This window comes from Branchiostoma floridae, chromosome 14 (assembly GCF_000003815.2).
Source record: "Branchiostoma floridae strain S238N-H82 chromosome 14, Bfl_VNyyK, whole genome shotgun sequence".
In the NCBI taxonomy this organism is placed as follows: Eukaryota; Metazoa; Chordata; class Leptocardii; order Amphioxiformes; family Branchiostomatidae; genus Branchiostoma; species Branchiostoma floridae.
In genome coordinates, this window is record NC_049992.1 from 105,807 (window position 1) to 123,558 (window position 17,752).

Genomic DNA, 17,752 nt, shown 5'->3' on the forward strand with positions numbered 1-17,752 from the left:
GATACGTGACGGGCTATCTTGAAAGAGAGAAATGAACTGAATATGATAATGTGGGAAATGCTCTGGCTAGAGGTTAATATACCGCGGTCTGCACCAATGCTGATCGGTTGTGTTTACAGACCACCTGGATCTTCAATTCAGTACTTCAATAACATTTTGGATGCAATTGACAACGCAACAGACACGAACAAAGAAGTCTTCGTACTAGGGGACTTTAATGTTAATTGGTCTAACTCAGAGTGTCCACTGAAGGAACGACTAGCACAGACTGCAGTAAGATGCAACCTTTCTCAAACTGTGTCAGACCCTACCAGGATTACAGTTAACAAGAACGGCCACAGAACATCTACGTGTATCGATCTGGCTTTTACAAACTGCAAGGAAAGGTGCACAACAACAAAGTCAACGCCTCTGGGTTTTACGGATCACAACATCATCTACCTCACAAGGAAGACTAAGGTTCCAAAGACTCAGCCACATGTTGTCTATAAAAGAACCTACAGTAAGTTCAACCCGGAAGACTTCCAGCAAGACATGAGCATGGTACCTTGGCACATTGTATACGATGAGTCAGATGTAAATGAAGCACTGCACCTGTTTACAACATTGTTTTGCAATGTAGCCGATCAACATGCTCCTGCTAAAAGACGGACTGTGAGTTCGAACCCGGCAGGTTGGGTGGACGATGAACTTCGAGAAGTAATGAGGCTCAGAGATGACGCTAAGAAGGAAGCTCTTGCGTCAGGCCTCGTTTCAGACATCTGCATATACAAGAAACTAAGGAATGCAGCTGTCAAACTAAATCGGAAAAAGAAAGCCGCGTACTTCAAATCTAAGATAGCTGAGTCCAGAAATGACCCAAAGGAAATGTGGAGAACACTGAATGGAATGATGGGTAGAGGGCATCGTCGGTCAGCCTGTACTGTAGAGCGGGACGGAGAGATCCTCACTAAGGCAGGTGACGTAGCGGACTACTTCAACTCATTCTTTACGCAGAAGGTGAACTCTCTGAGAGCAGGGTTGGACTCGCAAACAAACGGGGACCTTCTCCAGCTGATAAGGGATAAGGTCATGGTGGGAAAGGACTGTAGTTTTGACTTTCAACTGACACATTGGGAACAGATCCACAAACACCTTCTGTCCTTATCTGATGGGAAAGCTACTGGACTTGACAATGTCGACAACAAGCTGTTAAGGTTGGCTGCCGATCAAATTGCCAGACCACTTTGCTACATCATAAACTTATCGCTCATTACCTCTGAGTATCCGACGGCATGGAAAAGAGCCAAGGTTGTTCCTCTGCCCAAGTCGGCTACGACTCGCTTAAGCGGGCCGAACAGCAGACCAATAAGTCTCTTACCTGCTTTCAGTAAAGTGATGGAGAAAGTTGTGAGTTCTCAAATATCGGACTATTTCATAGTGAATGACCTGATGTCACCCCACCAACACGCCTACAGAAAACATCACTCGACATGCACTGCACTCTTGCAACTAGTAGATGACTGGTATCGTAAGATCGACCAGGGTAACATCGTCGGGGTCATATTCTTGGATTTTTCCGCTGCCTTTGACTTGGTGGATCACAGCTTTCTGTTACAAAAACTGGCGTGCTACGGTTTCTCAGACACAGCAGTGCATTGGATGGACAGTTACCTAGCAGGAAGAGAACAGTGTGTACACTTCAACGGCACGAACTCACCGTTTAGGGAGGTTAATTGTGGCGTACCCCAAGGTAGTTGCCTTGGCCCCCTGCTGTTCACAATATTTACAAATGACCTACCTTTTGCCGTGAGGGAAACGATCCCCGAAATGTATGCAGACGACACATCTGCATACACGTGCTCACCATCAGTGGAGACAGTAACGGTCAATTTACAGGAAGATTTGAATAATATATGTAACTGGGTGAGGCTAAACAGACTGTTCTTGAATGCAAATAAGACAATGTGTATGTTGCTTGGGAGTAGACCCAAAATGTCAAAGAAACCGAAACTCACCTTGTTTGCTGACGGATGTCCTATACAACAAGTAACAACAATGAAGCTACTTGGGAGCACCTTGGATGAGTGTCTCACGTGGGACCGCCATGTAGAAGAAACCATAAAGAAAATGGCTAGGTCCCTGGGCGCCATCAGAAGGAGTGTAGCATACTTGGATCAGTCCTTAGTGAAAATGTTAACAGAAACACTTACCTTGCAACATCTTGACTACTGTGCAGCGGTTTGGGCTTCTACTACACAAAAGAACATCACCGCGCTACAAGTGATGCAGAATAAAGCAGGCAGACTTACCTTGGGAACTAACCGCACCCCGATCAAGCATATGCACAATGTCTTATCATGGTTAACTGTGAGCGAAAGACTCTATGTAAGCAGCATGTGTACATTTCACAAGGTACTCCTTGCCAGGAAGCCGTCTTCATTGTACAGTAGACTACATTTGGTATCGGACCAGCATAGTTATCACACGAGACACGCGGCACGGAAAAACTTAAGAACTGAAAAACCAAAAACAAACAGCCTGAAAAAATCCTTCACATATAGAGCAGCAACAGATTGGAACAAACTATCACATGAGCTGCAAACTGCGAACACATCCAGGATTTTCAGACGGCAGCTGGTGAAACATATGCGAGACTTAGCTAAAGACACATGAGGGGCTTGATGATTGATGATTGTTGGATAAGGCACATGTGTTTTGTTTAATGATTTTTTATTGACATGTTGTATGTGTGTATGTTGCAAACTGTATGTGTTTTATGTGTATTACTCCTGGAAGATTAGTTGCTGCATTGTTATGTTAACAACTAAAGGAGTGAATGAACAATAAACAATAAACAATAAACCGGTACACCATCCATTGCTCTCTCATATGAATTACATACAGTGTGTTGGGACATTACAATCAACATATCTTATATACCATTAACAGAGATGTACGTCAAATAAAGGTATGAAAAGTTCCAAACATTTCAATAGTCTATACCCCTCTACAATACCAACCTTACCACATCTTTTACCGAATGTGGTTGTCTTTGTACAATGTACATGTAGAGTGTTTGTGTTACCCCTTTCTGTCATGCAGGGCGTGGCTAATAGCCACCATAAATAAATAGATATTTATCTTAGGCCTGACTGGCAGTATAGTCGCAGGAAAGAGTGCAGTTAAAGAACTGGGGGCACCTGCAGTGGGTGCTGTTCATTCAGTGCGGTGTATCTCCCCCACTGGAATTGCCACTTACCCAGTTTCAGCTAAAAAAAAATAAATCCATAAATGGCCAAACCCTATCCATACCCCTGGGCCCAAAAAGGGCAACACGGCAGGGTTGCCAACCTACCTGCAGCCCCAGCCTTTTCCGTCAACCCGTTCAATACCAACCTTTCCACATCACCGGTTGGTTCCCGTTGAGTTGATTGCCCGGCACAGTGACCTTGTCCTGCCCTTCAGGAGCCACTTCATTCATCGCCTTGCGCATCTCCTGCCAGGTACCGCGGAACCTCGCAAAGCTGCGTCCATCGCCCTGGTGATGGTGACGTGGATGATGATGTGGATAATGATGATGATGATGATGATGATGATGATGATGATGATGATGATGATGATAATGATGATGATGATGTCGATAATGATGATGATGATGATGATGATGATGATGATGATGATGATGTCGATAATGATGATGATGTCGATAATGATGATGATGATAATATTAGTAGTAGTAGTAGTAGTAATAATAATAATGATAATAATAATAATGATGATGATAATTATAATAGTAAGTACCGATAACACATCAATCATTATGCATCGCTAAATACTTTGTGCCTGACGAAGCCTTACAAAAGTTGGGTTGCAGAACTAATTTCAGGGGCGATAAGAAAGTCTCTTCTTTGATATCTCATGAACAACTGCCTCCTCGGTGAGCACATCGCCCCTCATTTGTGCTGAAAATACTCACAACGAAGGCAGTGTCCATACGTATAGGAAATGCATAGGTAGGGTCTGTATAGGTTTAGTGAGTGTCATACTATTTTACAAAACACGTCGCATGATTCGTCAAAAGTGGAATTAAACGCAAAAAGGCAGCTAATTATATAATTCACCGATACGTATTCCATCGGAAAATATCACCCCACTACGGCAAGGTAGAAATACGGCAGGAAGGTTCTGAAGTTTATTAGTGCTCCTTTGATAATATCCGACTGGGGCCTAGCCTCTACCAGGCTCCGCGGATCGCTGGTCAAATAGTAGAAATTGGACTAATAGAGGGAATAGTGTGCTAGAGCAGTTGGCCGACCAAAGGAGTCAGTTCGCGACCCACGGAACTTGTGCGGAGTTGCTATGTTCCGCGGGTCGCGTACTGGCTCCTCTGGACTCCCCTTGCATACTACTCCTTCTCTTTGTCCAATTTGTACTATTTGACCAGCAACCCACGGAGCCTGGTAGAGGCTAGCTAAGACCTAATCTCCCAGCAGATCCTACAGTGGCTGCTGAGTGGAATAAGACAGTATAACAAAGCTGACCAAGGAATTAAGCTGGCCAAGGAGTTCATTCGACAACCGTCGGTAACTGCCTGATAATATCCTTTGACTAATGCGTTCTGAGGCAGATCCCACGCTTGCCAAATGAACTCCTTGGTCAGCTTTATGATATTATCCTATGCCATCGTAGGATCTGCTAGGAGATTAGTTAGGACCTACCCGTGCGTCCGTGCTGTACAGCAAGCCCCCCTTCTCGTCCGAACGGAACAGCCAGAGCTTCTGGTTCCCCTCGGCATCAGCCCCTCCCAGCTTCAGCTTGCATGCGCACTTGGACTCGTCTATGAGGTCGTCTACGTTGGCATCCGAACAATCACCGAATAATATCCACTGTCGTACAGCCGCGTCCATGCCTTTCTTCACAGCCGCGTCCTTAAATTCGACTTTCGAATTCCTTATACGTATTAACTCCTGTAAACATCTTGGAGGTATCTTGCCGTGGCCGGAATTCACAAGTTCGTTGAACTTTCTAGGCCCGAGCGTGATCAATTCTGGTGAAAAAATATATTTTGTTAATCTTTATGCCCCAAACGAAATTTCAGAACAGTATATGTTTTTTCAAGACGTAAGGGCTAAGCTTAGTGAAAATTCCACCTGCCATATAACTATAGTGAAAACATCAGCGCATGGTCGGTGATAGCCAAAAATTGGGACAAGTATAAAGTATGACCTACTTTGTTAGAGCCACACAGCAATACAATAAGAACCCACCCATTAGAACCATTCATTTGATAGAAAGCACTAAGGTGTACACCTAATAAAAAGTAGAGTCAGAAAAAATCTCTTGGATGTTTTTATCTCCATCTCAAAGACAGCCCAAAATCCAATTTTAGGGACAGGTGACCTACTTTCAGAGACAACTACACTTCAATGAAACAAGACCCCAGACATTAAAACCATTCATTCAACAGACAATACTAAGGTCTTTATCTGATAAAAAGTGGAGTCAGAAATAGAATCTACTTTTGGTGTTTTCATCACCTGAAAGACGGCCCAAAATCCAAATCTGGGAATAAGTGTAAAAATGACCTACTTCGAGGGACAGCCATACGGCTGAGGAAATACATAAAAACTTTAGCAAGCATGCAGTCGATAGATGATATTAAGGTCTACATTTGACAGAAATATGAACCACAGAAACATCTTAGTTTGTCAGATTTCGTCCGTCAAAGTTGGCAAAAAATCTCATTTTTTCAAAATCACGGAAAGTGACCTACTTCTGATGACAACCACACGCTACCAAAATAAAAACCCAAACTTTGCAAGGATTCATTTTATAGCTATTTTATGTATCTATGGCTCTTATAAATTTCAAGCAAAAATATTTACCACTTTGAGACTTATTGCTCCTCAACGTTGGGCGTTTTGAGGTTGCCCATGGACTGAAAGCTACATGTACATCAACATCATACCTATTTTGTACAATCCTAGACATCATTCTAACAAGATCCTTTTCCATTTGTCGTTGCGTTAAAGCATTTGGTAGTGATCGGGTCCTAAACTTGGCCAATTCCCATGTTGCTGACATGCAAAAACCTGTGAAAATGGCCTCAAAACTTGTTTGGACTGTTGCCATGGCAACAATGAGCTTTAACCGCAAAGAAAGCTATTTTGAGGGGTTGTGGGCCAAGTACTATCACTGTGCAAATTATGAGCCAAATCGATTTTTTGACCCTGAGCACTGTTGTTTGATTCTTACAGACATTTGTTCTTAATGATAAGACATATACTGAAACGTTGAAACTCAAAATTGATGAGGCCCGTGCGAAATATTCCCAAATAGAGGATAAAAGACTTCTTTGGGACTATTGCGTGGTCACATATATTTCGTGCGATTGTCGTTCGATCGCCAACTCGGGTCGGGTAATTTGGAGGACAAAAATATACGTCTCCTGCAAAGTTCAACTGTCTTGGTACACAAAATGCTGTTTTGGATCCATGTTGGTGGTTGGTTCTGTCACGGTATGCTTAAAAATCCTATGGCATCAAAATCGTACGTCGATCGCAAGACCTATGTGACCGCGCCCTAAGTTAACAAGACTGGATGCCCATCTATGATGAGACAGACAGACAGACAGGCAGACACACAAACGCTGTCTAAACTATATATTTGTCAGTCTGAGAACGGTCGGTAAAGTGCGTACCTTCTAATTTCATCAGGTTCCAGGCCTTAGGCGGGATCTTTTCCACGAGGTCGTCTACGTTGGCATCCGAATAATCACCACTTCTTATCCACTCTCTTACATTTTCAGGTATCACGTCGGAATTGTTGAATTTCTCCATGGCCGCATCCTTCCATTTATTAATTTTATCCCACGCTCCTTTACCAAACGCCCTGGAGATATTGCCAACTCCCTCCCCCCACCCCTTTACACTGTCGCCAAAATTACCAAATCCTTCTTTAAGTCCATCAAAAAAGTTTCCGTGCACCAATTGCGCTGAAACTCCAAGGAGCAAACCGAGTAAGAAGATCCACGAAGCCGACATGTTGCAGACCGAGCGTGCTTCCAGACTGACAACCCCAGCCGTCCCTGACAATTCTTCAGGCCAGGCGAAACGTGTTCTGTGTTTCCTGTTACCCGACTGACTCTACTCTCCAAGCGGGGCTTCGGCTCCGGCTGTTTTGACATATTTTTAGGCATTTATCGGGCTCTCTATTTTGTACCGTTTCTTGATGTCTTGACGCATGATATTTAAAAAAAATATATACAAAAAGGCCGATAAAATCGCCTAAAACACGTCAAAACCGCCGGATCCGAACCTCTACAGGGAGAGTGCCGACCCTAGCAAAACCTGCCGACCCTTTTTTCTGTCGACCGTTGGCGCATAGTAAGGAGTATGGCTTTTTTGACCAAACAACTGAGTGAAGATAAAGTTCTTGATGCAATTTGCAACATGTACTCCGAAATTTCTGTTTCAATAGAAAAGCTATACAAACAAACCTAACAAACCCAAGTACTTGTACAATGCACCTGTATGATGAAAATATGAAGTTGGCAAAATTGTCCCAGTTGACGTTGTTAAACAGTTGCCATTGCTATTGAGCCACATCGTCTGAAACCACAAAAACAAAGAAAAAGATGAAAAACTGCCTACCGTAATTTTAGGAAGGCTGTGATAGTAAACACCACGTTTATTTTCTCAGGCCTTACCAGTCAAACATTGAAGCAGGCCGGATCTGTTTATTTATCTATTCTATTTTCAGAAATGTTCTGAGAGGATCCGGCAACAGGAATATAGATTTCTTCTACCAAGCCGGATCCTCTAAAACACAGAAACATAATCAAAATAAGTGTGGTAATAAAAAACTATTGCCATGGCGACGTTTTTATTGTTTATAAGTATTAATGATTGTTGTTGTAAGTCTGTTGTATTTGTGTGCTATCCTTTCGCCTGACGTATGAAGAATGGTTTACGCGATGGATGTTTGTAGGTCATTGCTGTCAACAAGAAAGGTGATTTTTTTGAGACGAGTTGACTATTATAAATGATTCTCATTGATTATACAAATGAGGTCCTCATTTGCATAAAAGATATCAGTTGATCATCTCTTCTACCTAAATAACAATGAGTTCAAAGTATAAAAGTCTTAGCAGAGCTATTGTAGCATTTGATGAATATGTTAATGGCCATGTCAGACATATACATACTATGTCATTTCTTAGTCACATACAAGGAAGCTCACACACACACGCAACACGACTATTGCCAGCCAAGTCAACTAATTTGTTACCTCTATAGAAGTTATGTAAAACGTCACATTAAAATTGCGAGTGGAATCATTTCTCACTAAGTCATATTAATCATTCATTGCATGTGGATGTCGTGAATATTTTACAGACATCTTCATTGTGTTCCATGAAATGAGCACTGAAAGAGATTACATGGCGAGTCGGATGTACAACATACAGTATAATTACCTCCATGAAATGTCATGGAATGGAGGTTATATTTTCTGTTATGTGTCTCTGTCTGTGTAGATGATTACTCAAGAACGGCTGGATGGATTGGTTTCATACTTGTTGTGTTGGTGGAGTGTGATAAAAGCTCGAATCGATGAGATTTTGGGAGCCGTATCTGTCGTTATCATCTGTCGTTATAATCGATGTAATGATATCAGAAATCACCCCTATATTTGAGATATATTGGTACAGGCATCATGCTTTATGTGTTTGTTAATGGGCTTAGCTTCAAGCAGATGGTGAGGTGACAGCTGTTTGGGTAACCCCGAGTTGTTTTAATATGATAATTAGTTTTATTTATGTCTGCTTAGGATATCATGGAGATGTGAAGCGTAAGTATAATTGTAAGAAGTTGAGGTACATTTAACGATAATGCTTAACAGGTATGGATGTCTCACATACTGTACTGCTAATTTGAGTGACATGGTGATTAAAATGCCATTAGGTCCTCTCATCTGGGTTGGGTGTCAGAAGTTTTATGGGCGACACAGTTGTTCTAATTTTGTTACGATAAGGGACAGTTGTTAGTTGTCTCTTTCGTAGCCAATGGTACTTGTTTTTTAGCAGACGGGGTTGGCGCCAAGTATTCATCTTACAGTTGGTGTAGGGCTGTCAGAGGAAAGTATGCATCTCGTTTTTGTACCGTGTGAACAGCTGATGTTATGACATATTGGTGGAAAATCAAATCACCATCTGACTAAAGTTGGCCACATCCCTTCTTCTTTCTGACTTTGCCAACTTCCTCCCACCACACAGCTCTGAGGCACATAGTCGAACCTCAATAATGCTGACAACCTTAGACATTTTAAATGCCAAACATCAAGCTTAAGGAACACCACGCTACCATATGCCGTCGACCTCTTAAACGCACATTACACAATTAAGTGTCACATTTTGATAATTACTAATCAGATGGACATCCTCTGTGTCATTAAATAAATACACCACTACTTTCCCATAACATTTATATTATATAACCATTACTATCAAATACAACCGACTATAAACATACATACCATCCACAAAAAAGCAATAAATATTTCATGGAGGTATGAGGTCCCCGAACTCTAGTTTCATTTAAAAAATGGATGCCTGTCTGTTTTGTATATATAGGAGAAAAAAAAGGGAGACGATACCATTGATATGAATATCTTTTATTCATCATGCATGTCTTTACACAGTTTTGACACGTGCAATCTGCCAAATGGCACAAGCGAAGCAACAGTTATTTCATAGTTAGCTGATTTAATTTCACCATAACCCTCTTGTCCCTTCTGATGTATGCTTAACGTTACAAATCCTAAACAGGTTGATAATAAGTGAAGAAGCAGCATTTCATTCAGTAAGGATCGTACAGTCAAACCTGGGCGCACACACACCTTCCGTGATGCAGACTATCACCTTCAGTCATAAGCCACATCCCGTCCATTTTTACAAACATACAATTACATGTAACCCAACGCTGTCCTAAAGCCCCGTTTACAAATCAAGATTTTAGCTCGGCCTAGTTGTCAGCGAGCTCTAAATTACAAGGAGGTATGACCCTGATGCCAACAAAGAAACTCTTCCATTTGTCCGTAGGCATCAGGGTCGTGCCCTCGTAATTTAGAGCTCGCTGACAACTCGGCCGAGCTAAATTCTTGATTTGTAAAGCCGGCTTTAGCAACCACCTGTCCTCAGTAACAGTTTTTTCTCAGTCCCTTATGTGGTTGATGAATCCAGGTTTGACTGTATGATAACACAATCATTTACCACAGCTTGAAGCCGTCTGCTTTCTTTCTTTCAAATTTAGTTGTTTATATCCAAGCAAAACATTTCTCATGCTAGTAGTCATCTTAAATTTGCAATGATATTTTATAACAATTTTCCTGCAACATTTCAAACTAGAACAGCCATAAGCTTCAGTAGAATATTATTTCTGAAGCTTAAATATTATAAAAGTATATATTTCTGTACGCTGTTTATTTGTGTGTGTGTATGTTTGTATGCCTGTTTGTGTCTCTATCTGCTCTATGTGTTTGTGTTTGTGTTTGTGTGTGTGTGTGTGTGTGTGCATGTGTGTGTATCTGTGTGTGCATGTGTGATCAATTGAACTTATAATTACGAAATGTATATGATTAAGAAAATCCATGTGTCGCTATTGAAATACAATAAATACAGCATTAAATGATACGAAGAAGCAAATGCTTTTAACTAAGCATGCAATGGCACACTACAAGGCCATGTCTTGATTCCACGCTTTCTCCCTTTCATGCAATGGGGTCGGTGCCCGGGCCCAGGGTTTCATCGGGGCCCAGGGGGACCGGAGCCCTTTAAGCTCTTCCCGGGAGCTGAGGCCTACACCTCCCGGGGGTCAGGCGAATATTTACCGCTGAAGACCTCAGAGCCTTCATCGTCCTGGGGTCGGCTGCTTTCGGTCACCTTGGTCGCCCTGTTCTCCGGAGCAGGGGTCGTTTCAGCAGGCCAAGCTACATCCTTTCCTCCGATGGTTGAGGTCCCGCCATTTTGAACCTGTCTGGTGCGATCTTGAAGAGATAAACAAATAGTTTCGTTTGTTTATTTGTTCAAAAGGAAAGAACCTTACACATAATACGATAAATAATGGATAATAAAGGGACAAGCTTATTTCGTTTATTCTATGACCTCTTCCTCTTTACTAAGCAAAAGTCTTATGAAAATAGATAATAAAGTATAGGAATACATAGAATGTATTTTTATTTGTCATTTTGTATCAGAAAGACAAAAGTGAAAAGACAACGTTAGAATTTGGAGCTAGCATTTACACTTGATTAAAGAAAAAACTTTTTCAGGTAGCACTGTATAGGATAATCTATACAAATTAGTACGACGTAGCCAGGTACCCATTTTTACACTGTTGAGGATTGGGGAAAGTTGTGTAAATAGCCTTTCCCAAGAGCATAGATTCGGTAGTATGGTAGGAGTTGAACTCGGGGCCTCTAGGTTTAGAGCCACACGCCCTGGAGGTACCCAAATGGCCCCACTTATACGCCTATCCAAGATTAGCCAGAAGTGCACCACAGGCAGAGTAGAGTTGATATTTGCCCACCTTTAATCTTACTCCTCGTTTCGACGTTGCAGGAGGCGACAACTTCTCCCCGGAAGATCTTGTCATCTTTAACTGTGTAAAGGGAAAGACAGAATTAAAGCGAAATTACCAGTCTTTCTCTCTCTCTCTCTCTCTCTCTCTCTCTCTCTCTCTCTCTCTCTCCGCAAGCAGATGGTTTTCTTATTATCTCTCTCTCTCTGTCTCTCTCTGTCTTTCTCTCTCTCAAAAATATACACTGGGTTGGGACATGACAATCAACATTTTACATACCATTAGCAAAAGATCATCAAATAAAGGTATGGAAAATCCCCATACATTCTGTGTCGCTCTACAATACTAATCTTTCCTCATCATTTACCAAATTTGTGTGTGTTTGCACAATGTACATGTATAGTGTTGTTTGTGTTGCTCCTTTCTGTCATGCAGGGCGTGACTAATAGCCACCATAATTATCTTAGGCCTGATTGGCAGTATAAGCGCAGGGAAGAGTGCAGTATTCCTGTAGCGGATGTTGATTGTTCATTCCTGCTTTCCTAACAACTCCCCATCCCTTATAAATATGATAAAACTGTTGCATCCTTAGCTGAAACTGTCATTTACCCAGTTTTAGGTATAAAAGATCCATGAAAGGTCAAACCCCATACATACCTCTGGGGCCCACGAAGGGTAACCTGGCGGGGAAGCCAACCGAGGTACAGGGCCCAGCCTTTTCCACAAACCCGTTCAATACCAACCTTTCCACATCACCGGCTGTTCCCCGGTGAGATCATTGCCCGGCACGATGATTTCGTCCTGCCCTTCAGAAGCCACTTTTTTAATGGCCCTAGCCACCTCCTCCCGGGTACCGGAGAACTTCGTAAAGTTGCGTCCATCGCCCTGATGATGATGATTATAATAATAGTAACAGTATTAATGATGATGATGATCATAATAATAGCATCCCCCCAATGGATGGTAGGACCTACCCGTGCGGTCGTACTGTACAGCATGCCCCCCCCCCCCCCTAACGGACACACACACACACACGGAGGCTCGCGCTGTATAGCATGCAACCACACACCCCCTCACCCCCTTATATTAACGGAGGCTAGGACCTACCCGTGCATCCGTGCTGACCAGCTCGCCCCCATTCTCGCCCAGACGAAACAGCCAGAGCTTCTGGTTCCCCTCATCATCAGCCCCTCCCAGCCCCAGCTTGCACTCGCCTGGAAGGTCAATTATATGTATTAACTCCTGTAAATATCTTTCAGGTATCTTGCCGGCGCCGGAATTCACAAGTTCCTCGAGCTTTCTAGGCCCGAGCGTGTTCAATTCTGGTGAACAAACATATTTTGTTAATCTTTATGCCCCAAACGAAATTACAGAACATTATGTTTTTTCAAGACATAAGGGCTAAGCGTAGAGAAAACTCCACCTGCCATATAAATATGGCAGAAGATTTTAACTGTCCTCTCTCAGACATGGACAAACGTGGCGGGCGGCCTGTAAGGGAAAAACTAAGAACAATACAAGCCATTAATCTACTGACTAAAGGGCACGACCTGATTGATATTTAGCGGGAAAAAATCCCGAAGAGAGAGGGTACACCTGGCAGGATGCGAATCAAGACATAATGTGCAGATTAGACTACATTTTCGTGTCTGATAGTTTAAAAGCCCGGTGTGGAAGTGCGAATATTATCCATGCACCGTCACCCGACCACTCGGCAGTTACGGTACACTTTGAACCTCAAAATGCACGCAAGAGAGGCCCAGGGTTCTGGAGATTTAATAATACACATCTTTTAAAATGATGAAACATATACTGATACGTTGAAACTCAAAATTGATGACGCCCGTGCGAAATATTCCCAAATAGAGGATAAAAGACTTTTATGGGACTATGGCGTGGTCACATATGTCGTGCGATTGTCGTTCCATCGTTAACTCAGTCGGGCAATTTGGGGGACAAAAATATACATCTCCTGCAAAGTTCAACTGTTTTGGTGTAGGTACACAAAACGCTGTTTTGAATCCATGTTAGTGGTTGGTTCTGTCACGGCCTGCTTGAAAAATCCTATGCTATATGGCATCAAATTGTACGGCGATCGCACGAACTATGTCACCGCGCCCTAAATTAACAGGGCTGGATGCCCAAATAGGATAAGACAGACAAACGCTGTCGAAATATATATTTGTCGGTCTGAGAACGGTCAGTAATAAACGTACCTTCTAATTTCCTTGCGTTCCAGGCCTCAGGTAGAATCTTTCCCACGAGTTCGTCTACTTTGGCATCCGAATAATCACCACCTCTTATCCACCCTTTTACTCTCTCAGGTATCGAGTCGGAACTCAAGAATTTATCCATAGCCGAATCCTTCCATTGATTTATTTTATCCCACGCTCCTTTTCCAAAATTCCTGAAGCTATCGCCAACTCCCTCCCCCCACTCCTTTGCACCATCGCCAAAATTACTTAATCCTTCTTTTAGTCCATCAAAAAAGTTTCCGTGCACCACTTGCACTGAAACTCCAAGGAGCAAACCGAACAAGAAGACCCACGAAGCCGACATGTTGTAGACGGCGCGTCCCCTTCCTGACTGACAATCCCAGCCGTCCCGGACAATTCTTCAGGCCAGGCAAAACGTGTTCTGTGTTTCCTGCTACCCGGCCGACTCTACTCTCCAAGCGGAGGTTCGGCTCTACCTGTTTTGGCGTATTTTGGGGCATTTTATCGGGCTTTCTATTTTGTACCTATATCTTGATGTCTTCCTGCAAAACATAAAGAAAACGATACAAAAAGCCGGATAAAAACGCCTAAAACACGTCAAAACAGCCGGAGTCTAGCAACACAAATCCTACCGACCTTACCTTTTTTTCTGTCGACCGCTGGCGCTTTAAGGAGTATGGCTTTATCGACCTGAGTAAAGACAAAGTTCTAGATGCATTTTGCAACATTTACTCCTAGATTTCTGTTTCAATAGAAAAGCTATACAAACAAACCTAACAAGCCCAAGTACTTGTACAATGCACCTGTATGATGAAAATATGAAGTTGGCAAAATTGTCCCAGTTGACGTTGTTAAACAGTTGCTATTGCTATTGAGCCACATCGTCTGAAACCACTAAAACAAAGAAAAAGATGAAAAACTCCCTACCGTAAATTTTTGGAGGACTGTGATAGTAAACACCACTTTAATTTTCCCAGGCCTTACCAAGACAAACATTGAAGCAGGCCGGATCTGTTTATTTATCTATTCGGATTTTCAGAAATGTTCTGAGAGGATCCGGCAACAGGAATATAGATTTCTTCTACCAAGCCGGATCCTCTAAAACACACATACTCAAAATAAGTATGGTAATAAAAACTATTGCGATGGCGACGGTTTTATTGTTTATAAGTATTAATGAGAGTGTGAGATTAATGATTGTTGTTGTAGGTGTTGTATTTGTGTTCTATCCTTTCGCCTGGCTGTATGTATGAAGATTATTTTACGCAATTTTACCTAAATGATAATGTGTTCTAAGTATAAAAGTATTAGCAAAGAAAGCGGTTGTCGTGAATATTTGACAGACCTAGTTGTGTTCATTGAAATGAGCACTGAAAGAGATTACATGGCCGGTGAGTGGAAAGTACATCATACAGCATTATTGCATGAAAATAATGGGTGCGTGTCTGCAATAGAAAAAAACGGGAGACGCTACCGTAGATATAAATATCTTTTATTCATCATGCATGTCTTTACACAGTTCTGACACATGCAATCTAACAAATGGCACAAGCGAAGTAACAGTTATTTCATAGTTAGCTGATTTAATTTCACCATAACCCTCTTGTGTATTCTTGTCCCTTCTGATGCATGCTTAACGTTACAAGTCCTAAACAGGTTGATAATAAGTGGAGAAACAGCATTTCATTCAATAAGGACCGTACAGTCAAACCTGGGCGCGCATACACCTTCCGTGATGCAGACTATCACCTCCAGGCATAAGAAACAACCCTTTCGACACAATCAATACAATATTTCCAACTTTTCACCAGTTGGTAGACCTTCAAAAAGCTATATTCCTGTTAAAATCACAGAACCCACTAGTAATTAAAGACGTGGGACTTTTCCTCAGCCACTGTCTCAAAAGAAGAAGTCAAACCTCCCAGTAAACTATGTAGAATCATGTATATAGATAGCTGTATAGAATAGACACTTGTTACTTTTTACTGTCTGTACCCTTACAATTAGCCTTCGGGCATCAATTTTCAAATAAATAAAAAAGAAATAAAAAATAAATAAAAACAGTCCCGTCCAGTTTTACAAACATACAATTAACCCGACGCTGTCCTGACCAACCACCTGTCCTCAGTAACAGTTTTTCCTTTTAGTCAGTCCCTTATGTGGTTGCTAAATCCAGGTTTGACTGTACGATAACACAATCATTTACCACAGCTTGAAGCCGTATGCTTTCTTTCTTTCAAATTTAGTTGTTTTATATCCAAGCAAAACATTTCTCATGCTAGTAGTCATCTTAAATTTGCAATGATATTTTATAACAATTTTCCTGCAACATTTCAAACTAGAACAGCCATAAGCTTCAGTAGAATATTATTTCTGAAGCTTAAATATCATAAATTTATATATTTCTGTACGCTGCTTATTTGTGTGTGTGTGTGTGTGTGTGTGTGTGTGTGTGTGTGTGTGTGTGAATGTGTGATCAATTGAACTTATGATTACGAAATGTATATGATTAAGAAAATCCATGGGTAGCTATCGAAATACAATAAATACAGCATTAAATGATACGAAGAAGCAAATGATTTTAACTAAGCATGCGATGGCACACTATAAGGCCATGTCTTGTTTCCACGCTTTCTTCCGTTCATGCAATGGAGTCGGCGCCCAGGGTTTCATCACTTGGAGGACCGGAGCCCTCGAAGCCCTTCCCGGGGGCTGAGGCCTACACCTCCCGGGGATCAGGAGGGGGTTTACCGCTGAAGACCTCGGAGCCTTCATCGTCTTGGGGTCGGCTGCTTTCGGTCACCTTGGTCGCCCTGTTCTCCGGAGCAGGGGTCGTTTCAGCAGGCGAAGCTACGTCCTTTCCTCCGATGGCAGAGGTCTCGCCATTTTGATTCTGCCGGGGAGCTAAACAATTTGTTATGATTATTTATTTGCACAACAACAAAGTACATAATACGTAAAACATATTTTAAAAATCTAACCGCAAGAACGAAGTAATCCATCTAGTTCTTTACGTCGTGATGTTAAATACATGTGCGTACATGGCGTACCAGGTGAATTGATGGCATGTAAGAAAGATGCCGGGTAGTTTTCATAATTTCTTACCCTGAACTGCATCCTTAATACAGTAAACCCTGCCCAAGACGACCACTCGGGGGACCGGGAAAAAGTGGTCGATTTGGTCAGGTGGTCGGTTAGAAGAGTATTAACTCACAACATGCCCGATGCATAGTTTAAATTGTTTCCGTTGTGTTTAATGGCAAATAGCAAGCACACGCACGTGCATCCGCCGCCATCTTTATTTTGAACATAACATCGTAATGGCAGTCAAAATCCGACGCAAACAGGCCGAATTCGGCACAAAATCGCGCTAGTTATCATTGAAAATCGATGACACCTCGAGGTTTGAAAATGACGAGGTCGTTATAGGCAGGGATTTGGTCCCAATTATTGGCGGTCGCGGTCGCGTTGACCAGGTGGTCCTTGTGAAGAGGTCGCTTAATGCTTACGTCAATGGGGAACATTTTCGGGACCGAGAGAAAGCGGTCGTAATGGCCAGGTGGTCGCCAAGAAGAGGTGGTCGCTCGGGCAGGTTTGACTGTATCAGCAACGCCTCGGTATTGTGACGTAAAACTACCCCTCTCCCCAAAGTACTTTCCAGACGGTGTATCACCTACTACCGGAAGCTAGCCATAGCTGACAGGCATTCCTTCTTATCGGCTTCTAAAGGTAAAGATAGTCTCATAGCCTTTTTAAGGCGGTAGGGGTAGTAGTCTAGGCGATTGGTGCAGAAACTTGGCACAAGTGTTCCATACAATCATAGAAATAAAACAGTGGGTTGGTATTGGAGGGGAGCACAACCTTCTCCCTGCACCGCCTTTTTACTCCCCAACCGCATTTTTACACCTGGGTGTAGTGAGGAAAGTCGTGCCCAGTACCTTTCCCGAAGGGCATATGATCGGTAGCATGACAGGATTT

The 17,752-nt window shown here is 42.4% G+C and overlaps 2 protein-coding genes across 3 annotated transcripts in view; both read right to left on the reverse strand.

Moving 5' to 3' along the window:
- The window catches only part of LOC118430997, a 16,062-nt gene extending 1,833 nt beyond the window's left edge, over window positions 1–14,229 (reverse strand). Inside the window, exons 1-5 of one of the 2 annotated variants that reach the window (XM_035842043.1) lie at window positions 13,775–14,229; window positions 12,666–12,772; window positions 12,302–12,443; window positions 11,568–11,639; window positions 10,518–11,025 (exon numbers count right to left, since the gene is read on the reverse strand). In XM_035842043.1, the coding sequence (XP_035697936.1) occupies window positions 10,838–11,025; window positions 11,568–11,639; window positions 12,302–12,443; window positions 12,666–12,772; window positions 13,775–14,117 (852 nt within the window). In that variant the 5' untranslated portion in view covers window positions 14,118–14,229 and the 3' untranslated portion in view covers window positions 10,518–10,837. Of the gene's footprint in view, window positions 1–3,378; window positions 3,521–4,700; window positions 4,820–10,517; window positions 11,026–11,567; window positions 11,640–12,301; window positions 12,444–12,665; window positions 12,773–13,774 lie in introns of those variants that run through there. The other variant, XM_035842042.1, reaches the window with a different exon arrangement.
- Window positions 14,230–15,927: 1,698 nt separating this feature from the next.
- Window positions 15,928–17,752, reverse strand: part of LOC118430981 — a 2,624-nt gene continuing 799 nt past the window's right edge. Inside the window, exon 3 of the mRNA XM_035842013.1 lies at window positions 15,928–16,678. Coding sequence (XP_035697906.1) covers window positions 16,494–16,678 — 185 coding nt within the window. The 3' untranslated portion in view covers window positions 15,928–16,493. The remainder of the gene's footprint in view (window positions 16,679–17,752) is intronic.